Source organism: Halichoeres trimaculatus, unplaced genomic scaffold (genome assembly GCF_033239565.1).
Source record: "Halichoeres trimaculatus isolate MK-OKI-2021-1 unplaced genomic scaffold, fHalTri1.1 fHalTri1_scaffold_17, whole genome shotgun sequence".
NCBI lineage: Eukaryota > Metazoa > Chordata > Actinopteri > Labriformes > Labridae > Halichoeres > Halichoeres trimaculatus.
The window spans coordinates 21,503,007-21,521,455 of record NW_027437195.1 but is presented as its reverse complement, the minus strand read 5'-3'; the positions used below and the strand labels follow the sequence as shown (position 1 = coordinate 21,521,455).

Here is an 18,449-nt window from a genome sequence, read left to right as displayed (position 1 = left end):
CATTGATGCAGCTTTAAACACTTTGAAGTTGGCATCAGTCATCACATCATTGTACCGTGGTTGATTTCTGATCTGGTAAAGAACAAAAAAAGTGAAATGATTTTAAAACAATTGATGCGTGCTACCTTACTTCTTTAAATAATGTATAGTACATATGAGCTGTCTCTGGACCAATATGGCATCTCAAAACATGAAAATTTGACGCAGGAATAGATACTGTTTGTGTTTTGCATGATTATTTGAAGAAAACTGTTCAATATTCATGGAAAGGCAACCAAGCTCTTAAATTGACACCTTTGAAAATGTTCTCTGAGGTGAATCACAGAATGACCTAATACTAACCATGCAATCCTATCCCGTGTACGTCCACTGCCCAAAGCCCTTTTTTGGTTGTTGGTTGTTGGTTGTAGGCGGGCTATCTCCATCTTTGTTTGAGCTCCAGTGGCTATGCGGGCACACCAGCTGACCATGGTGTAGTGTATCCTTATGACACATTTCAGTCGCTCTGATGGGGGAGTTTGGCAAGCTTCACTGGTGAAACGCTGCCGGACCGCTTTGTTATTGTTGAAGCCGGGGAGGGCTTTGTACCAGGCAGCAAGCACGTAGCAGCCAGGTGGATCTGACCTGAAATGACCCAAGAGAAATTTATTTCTCAAAACTGAATGCTAATATTTCATATTGAGTGGATTACATCATTTTCAACTCAAACCAAGTAAAGGTTCCAAAAATAATTTATAATTTATTTTTGAAAAAGGAAGAATTCCATTCTATGGCCTATGAAGGACTAAAGGTGCCAAAATGAAATGAAATATGTAAATAGACGAATAATCAAACAAATTATTACAAAAATTAATAAATATTTAAATGCATCAGTTTTCTCATTGCACTGACACTGTACCATGCCACCCTATCTAGACCTCCCACCACCCGTACGCCCCCCAAGTTAAGTGTTCTAGATCCGCCACTGGCGCCAGGTAGTATTGGCTGTGTATGGTCCTATCAGCTGCTGCAAAAAATAATGCTTAGGCAACTTAAACAGTACAAAAAAAAACACAAAAAATCATCAGAAAAATAATAATAAAGGATCTCAGCAATCCAGGCTCAGCTGCCACAGATTATTGCTCCTGAATCAACTGGGTCACTCAGGGAGGAAGCTGCAGTGAAGGAGTGGAGACAGAGGTGTACCTAGTTTTAGTTTAACCTGCTTCAAGGGACAGAACAAGCCTGTGTATCATTAATCCTAAAATTATCCAACTAACTGACATAGCCAGGCAGGACTAATGGGGCTCTGGTCTGTGTGTGTCATGCAGCCGAGTACAGGAGAAGCAATGGAGAACTTCTCCTAAGTAAGCAAACACTCTTTGGTCAATATCTTGGTCAGAGAAAGTGGAAATAACTCTAAGGGCTTTATTAAACCCCCTCTGCTCTGCCAGGTCTAAAATATCTGTTATCAACTCATGGGTGATCTCATTTCTCAGTTAAGTATTTAAATTTGGCTTTACATTAGACAAATTAGCATTTTTAATAATAAATGACACATTTGATCAATTATTTACGTATTGAATAACATGTATACTTATTAAATTAATTAATTAAATATATACTTATTTAGTTAACAATTTATTTATTTTCAGTATTGAAAAGCTATTGACACATTCTTTCATTTACTTATTTATTTATTTATTTAATTTTGGCACTTTTAGTCCTTCATAGCCTACCTGTTGAGATCAAATTGATAAATGAGTGCTCCGCCTGCTGGCCAAAGGGTATCAAAACACTAAATCTAGCAGTGACTATAAGGACATGTTAAAACCTTTTTTTTTTCTAAGGTGTCATTGATCAGTCATAATAATGTTAAATATTTTGCCAGAATGTTTCTCTTTATTATGATTAAGTGTGTCATTATAATGACATTGACATCTCTTTAATATGATTAACCAATCTTTTTCAACCTTACCTTCTTTTTTCAATGGTGGGTGTGGATTTCAATACCTTAGTGTTCACCATGTAGTAGCTATGCTACCTTAGGCAAGCTAGCTCTTAAGCACGCTGAAAGTTTGTTATTTCCCTCCATCTCATTTACTCTTAATTTGTTCAGACGCTTTCATTTGTTACCTGCAGATAGCTTTTGGAAACTGCAAATGGTGAGGCAAGTTTCTTTTCCACCATCCTCGAGTTACTGTTGAGCAACGTGCCATTTGTTTCATTTATATTTAGTTTGGTAGCCGTACATGCTAGCTCCTTTAATTTGACACGAGCTGTGAACGTTACGAGCCTCACGTGCACGCAGCGTCAAAACATAACCGTCAAATTTACCATAGTGCTTTAAAGTGCAGTGGAAAAAGTTGCACACAAGAACAGGCCAGCTTGTGTCACAAATGAAACAAACAGAAGTGTTGTTTGTTAAAACGGCCATTGAGGGTAAAACATCATACTCTCATCTCTAATCTTCACTCTCTTGAAAAGAATGGGGCCTTTAAAACGACATGTGAGGCTTTTCCAGGCAATCACGTTATCAGAAACGTGTTTTAATCAAATGTCACACACTGTTATCCTTTCATGTGTTTGTACTCGTGATTAAAAAAGGGACTTTGCAGTTAGCTTTGGGATATAAAATCAGATTTTAAGTTGATTTTCTTTTACCTGTGTAAACAAAACAATGACCACAAAGTAGCACTTAGTTTACATTTTATGTCTTTTTCCACGCCTGTATTCTTCATAGCACTAGATTATGTACCAGAACTAGTTTATGTGAATGATTGCTTCTTTAGGTCAAATCCATTAAGTGTTGGCTGGCTATTTTAGTCAAAATAGGGCACTGGTGCAACTAAATGTGGCTTTGCACCCAACATCAGATCAGTCAACACACAGAGAAAAAATATTTCCTGCTAATTTTTACTAGTCCACTTTTAAGGATATGATATAGGATACCTGTGGCTTGGTGATTGGGTTGGTTGTCTCTCAGTTTAGAGGGGTTTGATTGAATTTTACAGTCTATGGTTTGAAGCAGTCCAAAGGCAAAGCTGACATCAGCTGTCCTCTTGGAAGAAAGACTTCCACCTAGTGGTCATACCATTTTTATTCATTGAGTTAGTCATAGGGGTAAAATATATTATTAAATAGTGTATGTCTCATCTAATTAATACATGCTTCAATCAGAGAGAGTTAATATCCATGCAATGTATGTCACTGAGTATTACAGAACTGTTGTCATGGTAATATTTATGAGGACAGGCTTTTAGCTTTGCTGCCATTTTTTTTTCCCTGTCTCCAGGAAACGCTGCATCCTTTTGGCCACTTCCATCTCGTGAGCAGGCAGCATGGTGGGGGACTTAAAGTGACACAGCTACATTGTGAAAGTAAAGCAGAGCAGCCCACAGGGGTGAGATCTTTAAAGGGGGGAGTTGCCTTTTTATAGACAAGATCAGAATCTCTCCAGACTGCCCTAACCTTAAAGGAGACAGCAGTTAATTTGTGGGCAGGCCTGCTTTGATTCCTCTGGAAACCTTTAAATAGGAGGTAAAAGTAGATACTATGTTTTCACGCTTTCCTCTTTATCTAATGGTTTAGACACAGATGGACAAGCAGCTGATGCAGGGGGCAGTTCCTTTCATGGCGCACTTGCAAGGCGAGGACCCGAAGGCATCTTGAAATAGAAATTCTAAAGAGGAGGAGGAGTAGAAGGAGGAGAGAAAGGAGGGGAGGGGGTTGTAGAGCGAGAGCATTGGCATGCCAGGCTCAATCCCCAGCATGGCTGTGCAGAAGAAGAGTGCCATCCCTCCATCGCAGGGACCACTTTCTACACGTACAATAGAGAGTCAGAGGAAGAGGAATGGATCTGAAAGAACAGGAGGTGAGTGGCTTTTATTCAGATCCTCTTTAAGAAATATCTCTGCATTGTGTTTGTTCAGAAGAATCTTTCACTTGAGGCAAATCCAGACTGTACATCACAAGTACAGCATCATCTGATCATACTGATGACGCATTAACTGAACAAATAGAGACATTTCTATCACTTTGTGGTATAACATGAGTACAATGAACAATATATAATTCCATCATATATTACATAATACAGGCATTGAGTAGCATTCTGTTATCATTAAACCCTAAAGCAATCAATCCATGTGATGTTTTTCCCCTCCAGTGCTCCCATGCCAATTACTCATCTTGTCTTGTGGAAATTTTATGTTTGTTCCTTTGAAGCTTGTTTCTCTTATTTCCATGAGCACTGATCAGGTGCTAGCATGTTTGCTATGCCTTTTTTGTGCACAGGCTGAAAATAATGGCTCTTTCATTCAGAGATGCCCCCGAGGCCACGTCCTTTCAAATCAACCACTTTTAGGGACAGATCGGTCTAACTTGTGGGATGATTTGAATAAAACCATAAAGGATGTAAGGGTAGAGGTTTTGTCATGTATTATTCAAATGGGTTGGCTTGGTTAAAGGGGGTTTCCTCTTTTTGGTTTTCCCGAACACTTTAGGAGCAATACTTTTGACAGGGCACAGTGACAATTTGTAAAATATACAGAGGATTTAGATCATATCCACATCTCAGGTCTAGTTAGGAGACCAGAAGTCTGGTTCATTCAGTAATAGAAGAGAAAGGGAAAGATGTGACAATGATCAGTTGATGCCGAAGAGAACAGCAAAAGAAATGGTGTCTAGATTGTAAATAAATAAATAAATAAATAAATAGATAGAAAAAATTTAAATTAAAAAAAAAAAAAAAAAAAAAACAGAGGTCAAGAAAGCATTTTCAAGAAAGGTCCCCCCATGGTTTAACATTTCTCCTCTTGTAGCCATAAAAATATTTGGGATATATCTTTTTTGCATCTTTGTTTTTATTTATTTCCTTTATTTAACCAGGAGAAAGTTTCTGATATTGAAAGTCTCATTTTAAGGAGTGTCCTGGTCAAGACAGGTGGCAACACAGTCTAAAGAGATTTTAGAGGTTAACCCGTTGAATCCCAAAATTTTCCCTAAAAAATAAGTGCATGTATTACATTTCTAGGACCTCCCTAAAACAAATGTATGTTTTTCTTCCTTCATGTTTTTTGGTATTATACATATATTTTTTTTATTTTATTTTTACAATATTTTTTATTAATTATTTTATTATTGCTGGTTTTGTTCAATTTTATTTTTCTTCATATTGTTTTCTTTTTAAAACTTAATTTAGCAAAACCAAACAGATGCTTCAAAATATTCCAGAAGTAAAAAAAATTAGTGTGGCTACTAGTTTTTTTGTTTTTGTTTTTGTTTTGTTTTTTAAATGCCAGTGGGACAAAACAGATATTCTTCCAAAGTTATTGGAGCAGCAGACTTGAATTCCTTTTCCTTACTTCAGATCGGATTTTTTGGAACAAAGGGGGAAAAAAGTTCCTGGAATCTTAATTTCTGGTTCTCTTTTGTTTGATATAAGTTAGAAGGTATTAAGACATAAGATAGACTTGCAAGAACAAGAACAGGCCAAAGTTTTAGTCTCTGGCAGGGAAACCTATCCAATATATTCATACAGCAGAACAGTGATGAAGCAGCTGTTTTGTTTTTCACTTTCAGACTATGGCACCTGTACCAAACCAAACTCACAGGCAAAGAAAACAGCCTGCTCTGTCAACAAGCCTCCTCAAATATGCAGCTCAGCCTCTCCACGTGCTGCAGCAGGTTGGATACATTTCATTCATCCTCCAATTCAAAGTGTTTTTTTCATACCTGTAGAGCGCCCTTTGTTTTGGTGTCTGTTAGCGAAGAAATGTTATGCATCAAACTGCATTTTTGCATTCTTAGTGGCAAATGGACAAAACGTGGATGAGAGGCTGAAAGCAGCACGAGAAAGACGAGAGGAGCACCAGAAGCTGCTCGGTGTGTGAGCTCATCATCACTCTCAGTGCATCGTCCTTAATTTAAAAGAAAAAACAATTAACATCTATAACCGATTGCTCTATTTATACATCTTGTTCTCGCCCCAGCCTCCCGGGAGCTGAGCAGGATGGAGCGGGAGCAGCGAGCCAGGCGCTACTATGAACAACAGCTGCAGCAGCGCAAGAAGAAACTCCTGGAGCAGAGGCTCAAAGAGGAGAGGAGGCGTGCTGCCGTGGAGGAGAAGCGCAAACAGAGACTGAGAGAGGAGAAGGTGAGTTTGAGAGTATTTTTAGTGGTGCTTTCTCTGCTCTGGATCTAACACTAAAGCTTGTTTTCCTGAATGAAGGAGCGGTATGAATCTGCAGTGCGTAGGACGCTGGAGAAGAGCCAAAGAGCCCAACTGAACCTCAGTCAGAACTCAAGAGGGAGGAAGCTCACAAAGAACAGTGAGAATACCTGGATGTGTTTTGCTCTGTTCCTCTTTTTTTTCTTCCTTATCTGTTCTTAACACACAAATTCTTGCTTTATCTGTTGTACCTGCTGCGCTGAAACCTTTACACTTATCAATATGCTAGTTCCACGTCGCTTACCCCTGACACCATGGGAGAAGAACCTGGTCAGTCGGCTCCTTACTCCCACATGCTCTTATCTGGCCAGGAGCAAGAGTGCTGCCTGTCAGTCAGGAGAAGAAGGTATTCTCCCCCCACCATAACAGACTGCACACAATTAGCTTCAATATAAGCCTAATGTAGGGCAACTATAAGCTCCAACTAACCTCCCTTGGCTCTTTATGTGGACTAATGCTGCTCATTTTCTCTCTGTTCACAATTCCATGATGATTTCCTCCATTTTTTTTACATAATTTTGACATAAATCACCGTCTCAGTTGTTCATATTTGTCGTCGTGCAGTTTCATTCCACTCCATGAATACCTCCAACACCACCCCCACTCCTAAAAAACCCCAGCACCACCCTGGTTCAGTCCAGCACAGGCCATCTGCTTCACCCAGTCCGAGCAACAGAAGCATCAATTTGGGGCAGGTAATTCCAGCTCTTTCTCTGGTGTCGCTGAATCTGAGTGTTAGGGATTGTTACCTCCGCCAAGGAGAGAGTTTGTCTGTTTGTTTTTCTGTTTGTCTGTGAACAACATAACTCAAAAAGTAACAAATGGATCTTCAGGAAATTTTCAGGAAATGTTCAAAATTGGATAAGGAAGAAGTGATTAAATTTTGGAGGTGATCCGGATCACCGTCTGGATCCGGGATTTTTTTTAAGGGCTCTTTATCATTGTGAGATAGGGCTGGCTAATGGTCGGATTACTTTTCAAAACAATACAAGACAAGGTCACCATAATTTCTGACAGATGTAAAAGTATGATCCAGATCCTGGCAATATTTTGGATACTAAGATCTGGAATATGAAATATGTACTGGGTCATCATAATTTTCAATACTGTCAGGTAACAAATTATCATACAAACCTGCAACTAACACCAAATTGTAGCAGATAGTCTGCTGAAAGGGAGTATAACATTAAAGTAGGATTAAAGTGTTGGGTCACAATCACAACATGCTTGGTGGAGGTCTGCGCTCTCTGAGTGCTTTTCTAGTTTTAGGGTTTACTTTTAATCCAAGGACAAAATTAAGCAAAACTGGTGTAAAGATGTAAGAAAATGCTTGTTTCTGTCTTCTTCTTTTGTTTAGCTCAAAGCAACAAGACAACAAAACACCAAGAAGAACTCCAGCAGCCCGTCTACTCCAAAATCACCTGCTGTAAAAACCAGTGTGAAACCAGCCAAAGTCACACAAAGCAGAACAACCTCCCCTTCACCTGATAGGTAGGTAAAATGTCACCAACACAGTGAGGGTAATCTGAACAAAGTGGGTCACCCCCTCTCCCCCTGTCCTCTGCTTCTCATTTTTTAAAAAGGAGCCCCCGAAGATCAATCAGCCGGCATTCGACCCCGCTGCAGCTCGAGCTGCCGTCCGTCCCAGAGGAGGATGTTGCTGTTTGTAGCTCTGCCCTCTCTCCTGGTAACTCCAGGCCTGTGAGGACACCAGGAGATGATCAGCAAGAGAAAATGAAAGACAGAATCCCACCAGGGAGCCCATGTTCAAACCTGCCTGACAAAGAGGCTGAGGCAATAACCAGGACGCCAGGAGATGGAAGTAAGTTAAAGACATGCTCGTAAAAAGATGAAGCATTTAAGTGTGTTTAAGATCTTCAATCGAGTGTTTTCCTTCAGGTCCTCCTTCACAGCATCCTGAGGTCGCATGTAAGCCTTCTGCAGGCACCACAGACCCAGGAGCAGCCTCGCGACTCCTTGCTGAGAAAAGAAGGGAAGCCCGGCTACAACGTGAAAGAGAAGAGCAGGAGCGTCTTCAAAGAGAGGAGGCCGAAAGGTAAAAAGCAATTCCACATAAGGGGAAGAAACACTTTCACAGCCCTATGAAAACACTGTTCTTAAAAATGTCTGTCCAGGAGGAGTCGGGAGGAGCTGGAGCGCAGGAGGACAGAAGAGCGAGCAAAACAGCAGGCCGAAGCTCAACGTCTCATAGAGGAGAAGAAGAGGAGGGAGGAAGAGGAGCAGAGACGTGCAGAGGAGGAGAGAGCTCAGGCTATGAGGGAGGCTGCTCTTCTGCAGAAACAGGTAGGGACAGACACGGAGCCAAATCTGCACCATCAGGCATCCTCAGTGATGCTTTCTCTGACTTTATGCACTTTGGTTTAACGCAGAGAGAGGAAGAACAAGCCAAAGAAAGGGCCAAAGCAGAGCAGTTGAAACAAGAGCGTGAACTCATCGCGCAAAAAGAGGAGGCGGCAAGACAAGCCAGGAAGAAGGTGACAAGAGTGAAAAACTCTTTAAAAAATTATGAGATAATTAATTTTCACACAGTCTACCATGATAAAATGTTACAAAAAGCTGTTTTTCTCCAGCGTCTTGAGGAGATCATGCGGAGAACCAGGAGGACAGATTCTCCTGATACTGTGAGTATTTTTAAGGTTTTTTTTTTTTTATAAATACTTCACCCTTGGGCTGTCATGACGCAGAGCCACTGTTTACTGGTAGCTAACTTGTGACAGCTGAACAGCTTGTCCTTGACTAAGTTGTTTGGTACCTTTAAACACCAGAAATCTGGCCAGGGAGGGATCCAGCCAAATGAAGCTGAACCAAAAGAAAACACACAGCCTGTACTTAACGGCACCATGAAAGCGGCCGTGAAGCTGCCCGTGGGGACGAAGAGCTCACAGCTTGGGCTGACCAATGAGGAGGACGTGGTACCCGTCGTGGCCTTCAAAGAACGCAGGTCTCTCAGGACTCTGACAGGCCTGGAGGAAATCCAGACTCACCAACGAGCAGGTGAGACTCATGACTCATCCTCAGGGTGGGACAGAAAAACCAAACAGGATCACATCGGTTTTAATGCTGGCTAGTGTGTCTCTCTGCCTATGAGTATTGGTTTAGTTTTCTTGTGATTTTTGTTTTCTCCCCACCTCAGGCTTTGGCATTCCACATAGGCAAGTGGAAGGGCGGGGAAACCCCAAAATAGTCAAACTTAACTCATTATGGATAATATTTTTTTTTTTTGACAAGAGTAGTTCTGACTTAACTGATGTTCATTTACAATTTGCACCCAATGCTGCTTTTTGTTTACCCTGTACTGTTTTTTTTTCTTCAATGGATTAATTAGCAGGGTGCACTCTGTCACACTGCTATGGAGTCATGCTACTAGGCATGAAACACAACTCAGGGTTAACCGATCCAACTCGTATGAAAACTACCAACCTAAACTGGACTGCTTGGTGAAAAACAGATAGTAGATAAGGCTATCCAGTTTTAAGTATTTATAAATACTGATCTATCTTTTCAATGAGTTCTGATGACTAAAGATAAAAATTGACAACACATCTTCATCCCCTTCCATAACAACAAAAGTGTATGAACACTGATATATTGATCATGTTGGAGCCAAAGTTTTCCAAGGAGCATCTGTAGCTAGAGCTAAGGTACTGACATTATCAAAACACCCATCGAAATTCCATTTGAGATCCCTTTGGTGGGTACGGTTCACAACCAAACATAGTTAAAAGTGGAATTAATTCATTTCCACTTATGTTCATGTTTGTTAAGTGTCCTTTCACTCTTCTTACTTTATTTCTTCAATCTTGTGCAGAAAGCTGCATTTGTCAAAAAGCCTTTAACATGAAGTTTCAGTCCTTTTTCTGGCATAAAAAAAGAAATCAATCTAAACCCAGAATAATGAATATTTAGCAATAACGCAAAGTGATTTAATGCATATTGTCACTTTAGTTTCAACCCGTGTCCCATTTGTTGACATGGAGGAGGTGGGCTCAGCATCCTTCACCACAGCCAGTCAGCACAAACTTAAAGAGAGGGTGTTCTGCTTCCACATATTTCAAGTAACAAAACTCGATGTCCAAAATAAGTGTTTGTAGATTTTAAAACTGCTATCTTTCGTGTGTTGTAGAAATCTCCGAAACTGTTAACTATTAAAAAAAGGTCTATTCCAAAGTAGCATGTGATCTTCACGAGACTCACATAAGACTAGTGGGCCTCAAACACCAAGGTCTGACCATAGCTCTGCCTCCAACGGGCCTCTAGACAGCTGGCAAATCAGAGAGACTGGGGTTTGTAGAGAAAGATGCCTTAAAGAGACAGCAGCTTAAACATGGTGTTTCCGTCAGAGGCTAAAAAGACTTTTCTAAAACACCAGTGCAAGAAAAGAGGGATTTGAGCTGTTAACCTTGTAAAGCTACTACATTGGTACCAAAGGGGCAATATGAAGCCTAAAAAAGGCACCATACCCCTACTTTAAAAGGGAGCTATCATATTAGTGTACCTTCTCTACTCTGAGACATTCTTTTGATGAATTATTTTTTGTCTTTTTATCTTCCAGAGGTCATCTGAGGACCTTCAAAGGCACCACGCGTCTCAAAGACTTCATTGTAGAGCTGTGACTTCTCTGTGCTGAACAGGAATCCCTGTAGCACAGTCACTCCGCTGCCTGCCCTTCTGCACCTTGACAGCGCATGTAAAATTACAGCCTTCCCTCTCACTGAGGACGTCCGCATTTGGTCACCTTTCTGTGTGTAAGCAGAGGCACAAATGTTGGAGAAGTTATTGATGACTTTCTTAGGTACAAGTCTTTAAAGTAATAATGACTATCTAAAAATTGTAGATGTAGATTGTGGTGATGATAGTTTGCTGGATCTATACGGAGAGTGTTGCCTCTGAAATACTAGGAATAGCCATTCTAACAGTCACAACATATGTCAGCCATATGCTTTTTGCTTATTCCTGATATTTCTTGCTCTGTAAGCACTTTCCTTCCTCAGTTTTGTCACTGTGGAATTAGAATAGCACGAGTGGCTGTTTGGCCTTTAGGAACACACGACTGTTGGTTGTAACTTCCTGTCTTACCCTTTGATCTTGTGAAGTATAGCAATCACATATTTCAAAGCTGCTACGGAACTTAGCTTCCAAAGACTTTGCTTCAGTTGGTGTGCGCTCTTAAAGAGAGGAGGAAATGCACAAAGCGTTTATTGCACTGACAGTTGCTTTGTATGATATTGTGCAATCACTTTACGAAAACGGTTTGAGGCGTAGAAACTCAGTAAATTTATTAAGATAAAAACATAAAAAAGAACAAATGTATCCAATTCTGAATATTTGATCTTTTGTTTTAAGTATTGCTTATACCTATGACTTGTTATATCTGCCATATCCAATTAAAGTTGGTACTATGCCACAATTCTGCCTCAGCTTTTTTTTTTTTTGCATGTAAACATTCAAAAACATGACAAATGGATGTATTAAAAGATAAAACACAATAATAAAAATGCTACTTGACTATATGTTGAACAGTAGAGGCTGCATATCTCTGTGTTTTCACTGAGGAAGCGAAGGGTTAACAGAAGAAGGAGAACGTGGCTGAATCATCATCAGCAGTCTTCTGGTTTCCTCTGTCTGCGCATGCACCTTCCAGAGCTGAACCTCCAACTCACTGTCTGCCAGCAGGGAGGAAAAGTCACCATCTGCAGAGGAGGACGGCACAGAGCATGATGAGACCTGCTGAACCTCACAGCTGCTGAGCTGAAATTTCCCACATCGGTGAAACTGCTGCATTAACCTCGGCTGCTAATTATCAAGAAACACAACGAATACAAACCTATTTTGAGGTTGAGGGTTGTCACAATGGCAAGCTGCTGGTACTTAACATCTTTATTTTTCATAAACAGCAGCAGGTATTTCATCATGTCGATGTGGTGAGGTCTCAGCAACTGGGCCATCTCCCCTGAGTGAGCATCATCAAAATAAACAGCATCATTTTTCACATTCATTAAATTATCCAGATTTATTATGTTTACATTCTGTTTGTGCATAACATTACCAGTCATTTCCAGCTCACTGATGATGCGAGCACTGTTGTATGACAACTCAACATCCTCTATCTGTCCAGATAACTTAACCAGTCGTGACACTTGCTCTGATGTTATAGATGTGGATACTTTAGATTTAAATGAATCTGAAATAGAGGAAAAATTCAATGGTTATGGAATCTACTCATCTATCCTCTAGTCTTTCCCCCTTTGATGGTGCTGATGTGTCAGCTGGTGAGCAGAACATGAGGCAGAGTGGTTCCTGGGTGCTGGGGCTAACTGTTAAACCTCCCCCAGTGATGTGCTGGCTCGTTCTACCCATTTATTCCATCATCTTCTGAATAAGAATCTCTTTATTGTCCCGTGAAGGGAAATTAGTTTTGCAGCAGGAATACACAAAAGACAAGGTACACAACGTCAATGACAACACTGTGCAAGAAGAAACCCAATGCACAAGATCATGAGTGAGTGTATAGCCCAGAGCTTACACCAAGAATTGAAATTTTCATGTTTGCGCTGAAAAAACAGAAATTTAAGTAAGTGTTTATATCTTGTTTTACTTTTAAAAAGTCTTCTAGGGCTTAAAATGTGCTTCATTTACCTGACTGGTCTAGAAAAGTGCTTTATTTCAAGTTATAAAAAGACAAAAATGGGGGTGCAAATGGCTTCTAGGTTGCACCCCATGAGGTTTGCCCTTGAGCAGGTAGCTGGGTTTGAATCCAGCCTGTGGCCAACACATCATTACCCTCTCTCAACCTGTTTATACTCTATCCTAACTTATAGGCATAAAAAGGAACCTGGCAATAAGAAAAAGGAAAAATTAGCATTAGGGATGTCCCGATCCGATAATGTGATCGGGAACGGATTGGGGCATTTTTTAACGATCGGAGATTGGGGGAGACAGAATCGGAAAAAGCCTGGGGCCTTAGTTCTTGTTTTCAATTAAAATGTGTTTAATAGCACATCATAATTTGTTTTAGAATATAACTTTATTTGTCATTATAACAAGTACAACAATATTGCAAACAAGAAAATGCAACCTTATTGTCACACACATACAAGGTTATCTTGTGGTGCACCACTTAGAAGCTTTATTTTTATTTTGTTGATCCAATGCTGCACTAAGTGGAGAAAAAAAGCTATATCCATGTTGGCTAGAATGATACCTTATATAAATAAAATAAAAAAACTCAAAGGACAACTTGTTGGAGTTTTTTTCTTTTCTTTTTTCCTAATGCATTGCGGAAAGATCGGATCGGGAAATATCGGCAGATACTCAAAATAAAAAAATCGGAATCGGATCGGGAGCAAAAAAAAGGTGATTGGGACATCCCTCATTAGCATGTTAAGTTTCTTGTTGCAAATTCTTCCAACCCCATTTGAAGATTTTTCTATGCCAGTGTTTCTCAACTCGTGGACTGCCAGTGCCCCTAGTGGTGACCATGAGTAAATTGTGGGAGGGGTGTTAATTTCTTCGAACCCCCAACCCCCAATAAGACAGTCAAGCTAACGTTACTCCATTAGCATTGGCTTAAGACGGCAACAGTAAAAAGAAAAAAATATGAGGAAGAGGAAGAGGAAGTCTCAGTGACCAGGAGAAGATGGAGCGGCGAGATAATTCAGCCCTAGTGAGCATTGTGGACATCGCTGAAGCTAACGTTAGTGTTAGCACTAGCAGTGCCAGTGCCAGTGTGTGCCTTCATCAAGCATGGGTGATGCAAGTTTATAATATATCAGTCAGCTATCTGGGCTGTGGCTCTGGGGCTGTTAAGCTTGGTGGTCAGTATATTTTAGCGGGAATACAAGTGGCTTCTGGTCTGAAACAATTTCAGAAACTCTGTTCTGTACTATTTACAAAGAATTCAGGTGCCATTTTTGTCTTTAATTATCTTGATATAAGACAGTTTCCAAACTTGTCAGGTGACTGTGATATTATTAAGTCTAATAAGATGAGAAGAAGTGGGTTATGTATCAGTTTCTAGAGGTGTCCCAGTCCGATATTGATATTGGATATCGGTCCGATGTCAGCAAAAAAACAATTATCGGTAATAAGTATTGGAATGCATCTAAAATCTCTGATATAAGCAGTTTCTGTTACCCATTGGTTAACAATAAATGGGTCAGTTTTTCCTCATACCTACTGTTGCTGACTACTGTTCTTTGTTTGAATAATATCACTTAATCAAGCCTTTTCTAACATGACAGACATACTACAAAATAAGTAATAAAAGTATGCATGTTTAATGCTGATATCGTATCGGATTAATATCGATATCGGCCAATGCTCAATGCTGCAGTATCAGTATCGTATTGGAAGTGAAAATGTAATATCGGGACATCCCTATCAGTTTCTTCCGTTAGCACATAGAACACAAGCACCTTGTGTTTATTTTTAATAAAGACGTGTTTTATCTTGTGAGGGTCCACATTGATTTGCAGATACTCGAGTCCAAAGAGAGAAACAGAACCAATTCATTTCCAGCTTACTCACCCCAGGTCATCAGGTGATTCAAATGTGATGTCACATGCAACAAGGTCTCATCTGACAGGGCGGGGGGCAGGAGGGTGCAGAGGAGTCCTGATAAACACTCACTCTCCAGCACAGCCTGCAAAACAATGACTACATTCAATGTAGCGCAATCAACCACGTGTATTAAACACATGTGACATGAAAGTCAAATTACCGCCTGTTTATACCTGCCGGCCCATGCTGGAGCTGCACAGGTCAGTGATTATCTTGCAGATGTGTGTGACTAAAGCAGAGTTTGATCTGTGATGATGAAGCAGCTGACTGAGGTCATTCATCAGTCCTTCATTTACAAGAACAGCCTGAAATCAAAGTTGACGGTGTCATAAAATTAATGGAATTAAAACAGAAGAGTTTTCTGGTATTATGATGCTCCTCTGAGGGAAATCCTACATGGTTTGGTGTGTGTGTGGACAGGGCAGACAGCAGTGTTACAGCTGACTCAGGTGATGATGTTCTCAGCAAAGCTTTCAGAGGCAACACACAGTCCAGCTCCATCAGCTGCTCCTGGATCAGGACTACACAAACATAAACTGTTATGTATAAATAAACACAGTTTAGTGAATAATAATAAAGAATTACCATTCTTTGAGAGAGTTTGAAGACATCTGCATGCCTGGGTTGAATTCTGGAAATGAAATCAAAAGAGCTTCATGTGGCTTGTGCTTCATCAAACTCATCTTCAAGCCACTTATATTTGAAAATACCTTTTTCACAGAGGAAGACATGAGAGTCAGGAGAGACTTTAATAAAAAATGACCCCCCATGCTGAGCAGCTTCGCATGGTGCTCCTCCTCAGCTGCAATGTTACACAGAGCGCTGCAGCTGTAAAACTGAACCACTGAATCTGAAGACTGCAGCAGAAGCACCAGCACAGGAATGGCTCCTGCTTGACATAAGATCCTTGTTGACCAATCTGAGGTAAGATGAAAAAGTCAGGATGATATTACAACATTTATTTCAAGTGGTGTCAAACAAGAGGAAGCCATCTTTTAGTTTTCTGAAAAATATGCAAAAGATTCAAGGAAACTGATCCCACCTGACTGTGTGAGGTGTAACAGAGCCCATGTTGCGTTCTGTTGCACATTGGGATCGTAGGATTTTGCTAAAGCCAAAAGTGGTAAGATTCCATCCACCATGACAGCTTCCCTGCTTGATTCTGTGTAAAATTTAGGGAAAAAAAAATGTTTTTTAAGCTCAGAATATAATGTCTCATGCCTTTTAGAGATTACAGTGGTTTTCTCTCTTCAAAAATGTAGTAACTATTGCACAAAAAAAACCCAGAGATCTAAAGATGGTATCCTTGCTGTGAGTGCAAACCTGAGGAGACCAGCATGACCATGCAGGCACATGAGTGACACCGAGCGGTGGCATCACCAGACTGGAAGATCTCCATTAAAGGCACCAACATCCCCATGTCAATTGCTGACTCTTTGCACACTGAAATCAGATTTAACATGCTGTTAAAAAAAATCTAAAACAAGTTAAAGCTATGAAATGTATGTTAGTTCTACCTGCCTGATGAATAACAGAGGACAAGTAAAGGATTGTAAAAAGGAAAAAGTAGGTCCTACACAGTGAGATTTTGACACCTACCATTTTTCTTTACCAGGAGATTCACTAAGGAGAGACAGACAGTTTTTTGCACATCAAGGTCTGATGATAAAAGTAAGGTCATGAGGGGCTCCATGAAAGCCTCTGACAGGGGAGAGTTCACTGCAACACACAAACAGAACAACAGTACATCAAAAAAAAAATTGAAAAAAGAAATCCCAACTCCCATATGTTCTTCAAGTCCAGCACTATCAGAAAAAAACATCAGTTTTCAAAGTTAAGGACAGAATTTTGCCATTTTTATTCATTATTTTATTGTTATTATAATTTTAATTTTGATAGTTTCAAAATTCATTTTTCATTTCCTGGAAAAAAAAATCACCCGTTCATGTTGTATCAACCACAACCAAGCAAATTCAGAAATCTGTCAACTGCCACATTTATGCAAAACAGCATGCCCTCACACTTTTGCATACTACTGGACATAACCTGAGTTTATCAACAGAGTGATCTGGTAAAAGGGACAAAACTATACTACAAAGAATACAGTCATTTTATATGTGTAAGAAATTCGATGGTCCTCATAATTAGAGGAGTCATATTGCAGGATTTTCAAAATAAAAGCCCTGTATTTGTTCTTAATTATGGTACCAGAGCTCTCTTATTGGTGGGTATAGCGTGGTCTGAAATAAAAGTAGACAGTTGAACATTTGCATGATACTGGTCGTACCCGTTAGGGAGCTTAGAGCACAGAGTGATATGAGAAACCTGACATGCAAACAATAGTCTCATTTTCTGTAGGCCAACCACTAATCTGCAGGCAATAGCTTTAATGCACCCTGTCAGGAGCTACATAAAAATCTGTTTGAGTCTTGTACTCACCGTGATGGCTGAGGTGTAAATAGTACATGGCTGCAGAAATCTGTAGATCTCTGTTTTCTGAGGCTGCAAGTCTGTTCAGTGTTTGTAGACTATCTGGGTTGAGAAGCTGAGTTTCATCATCTGAGCAAAGGTATACATAAACAATGATTAGTACATTTGAGTCTGCAGGTCTAAAACACGGTTTGTAAAAGTCTGCACATTTAAATTACAATTCTCCGACTACTACGTAAATACTATTCACAGAAATTTAAAAATACGGGTTAAGTCTGTTTCCTCATTTGAGACAAAGTTGCCCAATCTTCAACAAAGAAAAATGACGGTTGCAAAAGCTGCCTACCACACAAAGGCAACAGAGAATGTAACTCTGCCGTTCTCTTTCGGAAACTCGTCTCAGGTGTACTCCAGAAGCAGGTGCATTGACACATCTGTCTAAAAATGTCTCTAATAGTTTGCTCGAACTCTCTGCAAAATTTCCTCAGCTGAGCGATCAATTCTTTGACCAGTCGAGAGCAATTTTCACAGAAGTCAGAGGCCATTACTGCATCTTTTGTGGGGAGTTATGACACCTGTCTGTTTTACCAAAGCTGCGCTTTGGCACGCCCACTGGAGTCACGTGACCGTTTGGTAAACACATAGATAAACTAAATTTAACATAGCTGCCTGTTTCCGCCAGGTAAAAGAGCTAAATTTGCCCCATTAAAAATATGAATGAATAAATAAAGACGTAAGAAAATAAACTTATTTTTTGTTATTACATTTCTTCTTAATCTAGAAGTATTCCTATTTTTATACCTGGCGGAATAGGGCTTCCATACTGCATATCAGGAGAAAAAACTTTGTCTTTAATTCAACAGTGTATAAAAATGCATATTCATATACATACATAATAATGTTCTCCATACATCTTTAACAGAAGAAAATGTACTCAAGACATCTCAAACTTATTTCTCACTGGCTACTGACTTTCTTTAAATACTTCAAAAGGTAACGTAGCTTATATATATATATATATATATATATATATATATATATATATATATATATATATATATATATATATATATATATATATATATATATATATATATATATATATATATATATATATATATCAAGTATTCGACTGATTGGATCCGCATTTTTATCCCGGCCATCTGTTATTGAACAGTTTGGTCAGAAAAAAAACAGAACAAGATTTTTCACAACAGTCATACTTATT

General features: G+C 39.6%; 2 protein-coding genes across 7 annotated transcripts; one reads left to right on the top strand and one right to left on the bottom strand.

The window, feature by feature from the left end:
* The first annotated feature begins 1,994 nt into the window (after positions 1 to 1,994).
* Positions 1,995 to 11,586, top strand: map7a (microtubule-associated protein 7a). Of its 6 annotated transcripts, none has more exons than XM_074692622.1 (17): positions 1,995 to 2,144; positions 3,275 to 3,382; positions 3,571 to 3,853; positions 5,563 to 5,667; positions 5,791 to 5,865; positions 5,973 to 6,136; positions 6,212 to 6,311; positions 6,441 to 6,557; positions 6,776 to 6,906; positions 7,569 to 7,702; positions 7,795 to 8,033; positions 8,111 to 8,267; positions 8,347 to 8,515; positions 8,602 to 8,706; positions 8,803 to 8,853; positions 8,998 to 9,226; positions 10,785 to 11,586. In XM_074692622.1, exons 3-17 carry the CDS (start codon positions 3,730 to 3,732, stop codon positions 10,793 to 10,795), a joined length of 1,911 nt encoding a protein of 636 aa, XP_074548723.1. In that variant the 5' UTR covers positions 1,995 to 2,144; positions 3,275 to 3,382; positions 3,571 to 3,729; the 3' UTR covers positions 10,796 to 11,586. The 6 variants fall into 6 exon arrangements, with proteins under 6 accessions (XP_074548723.1, XP_074548724.1, XP_074548718.1 ...); XM_074692617.1 differs by having other exon boundaries at positions 1,996 to 2,144; positions 6,752 to 6,906; XM_074692621.1 differs by having other exon boundaries at positions 1,996 to 2,144; positions 3,275 to 3,478; positions 6,752 to 6,906.
* Positions 11,587 to 11,647: 61 nt separating this feature from the next.
* On the bottom strand, positions 11,648 to 17,818 carry LOC141806909 (uncharacterized). Its single transcript, XM_074692624.1, has 13 exons — positions 17,568 to 17,818; positions 17,231 to 17,350; positions 16,391 to 16,510; positions 16,115 to 16,234; positions 15,834 to 15,953; positions 15,502 to 15,710; positions 15,377 to 15,422; positions 15,188 to 15,312; positions 14,965 to 15,096; positions 14,759 to 14,873; positions 12,279 to 12,413; positions 12,057 to 12,182; positions 11,648 to 11,922 (listed from the first exon to the last, which is right to left on the bottom strand). The coding sequence occupies exons 1-13, from the start codon at positions 17,764 to 17,766 to the stop codon at positions 11,777 to 11,779; spliced, it is 1,713 nt and encodes a 570-aa protein (XP_074548725.1). The 5' UTR covers positions 17,767 to 17,818; the 3' UTR covers positions 11,648 to 11,776.
* Between the last annotated feature and the right edge of the window lie 631 nt (positions 17,819 to 18,449).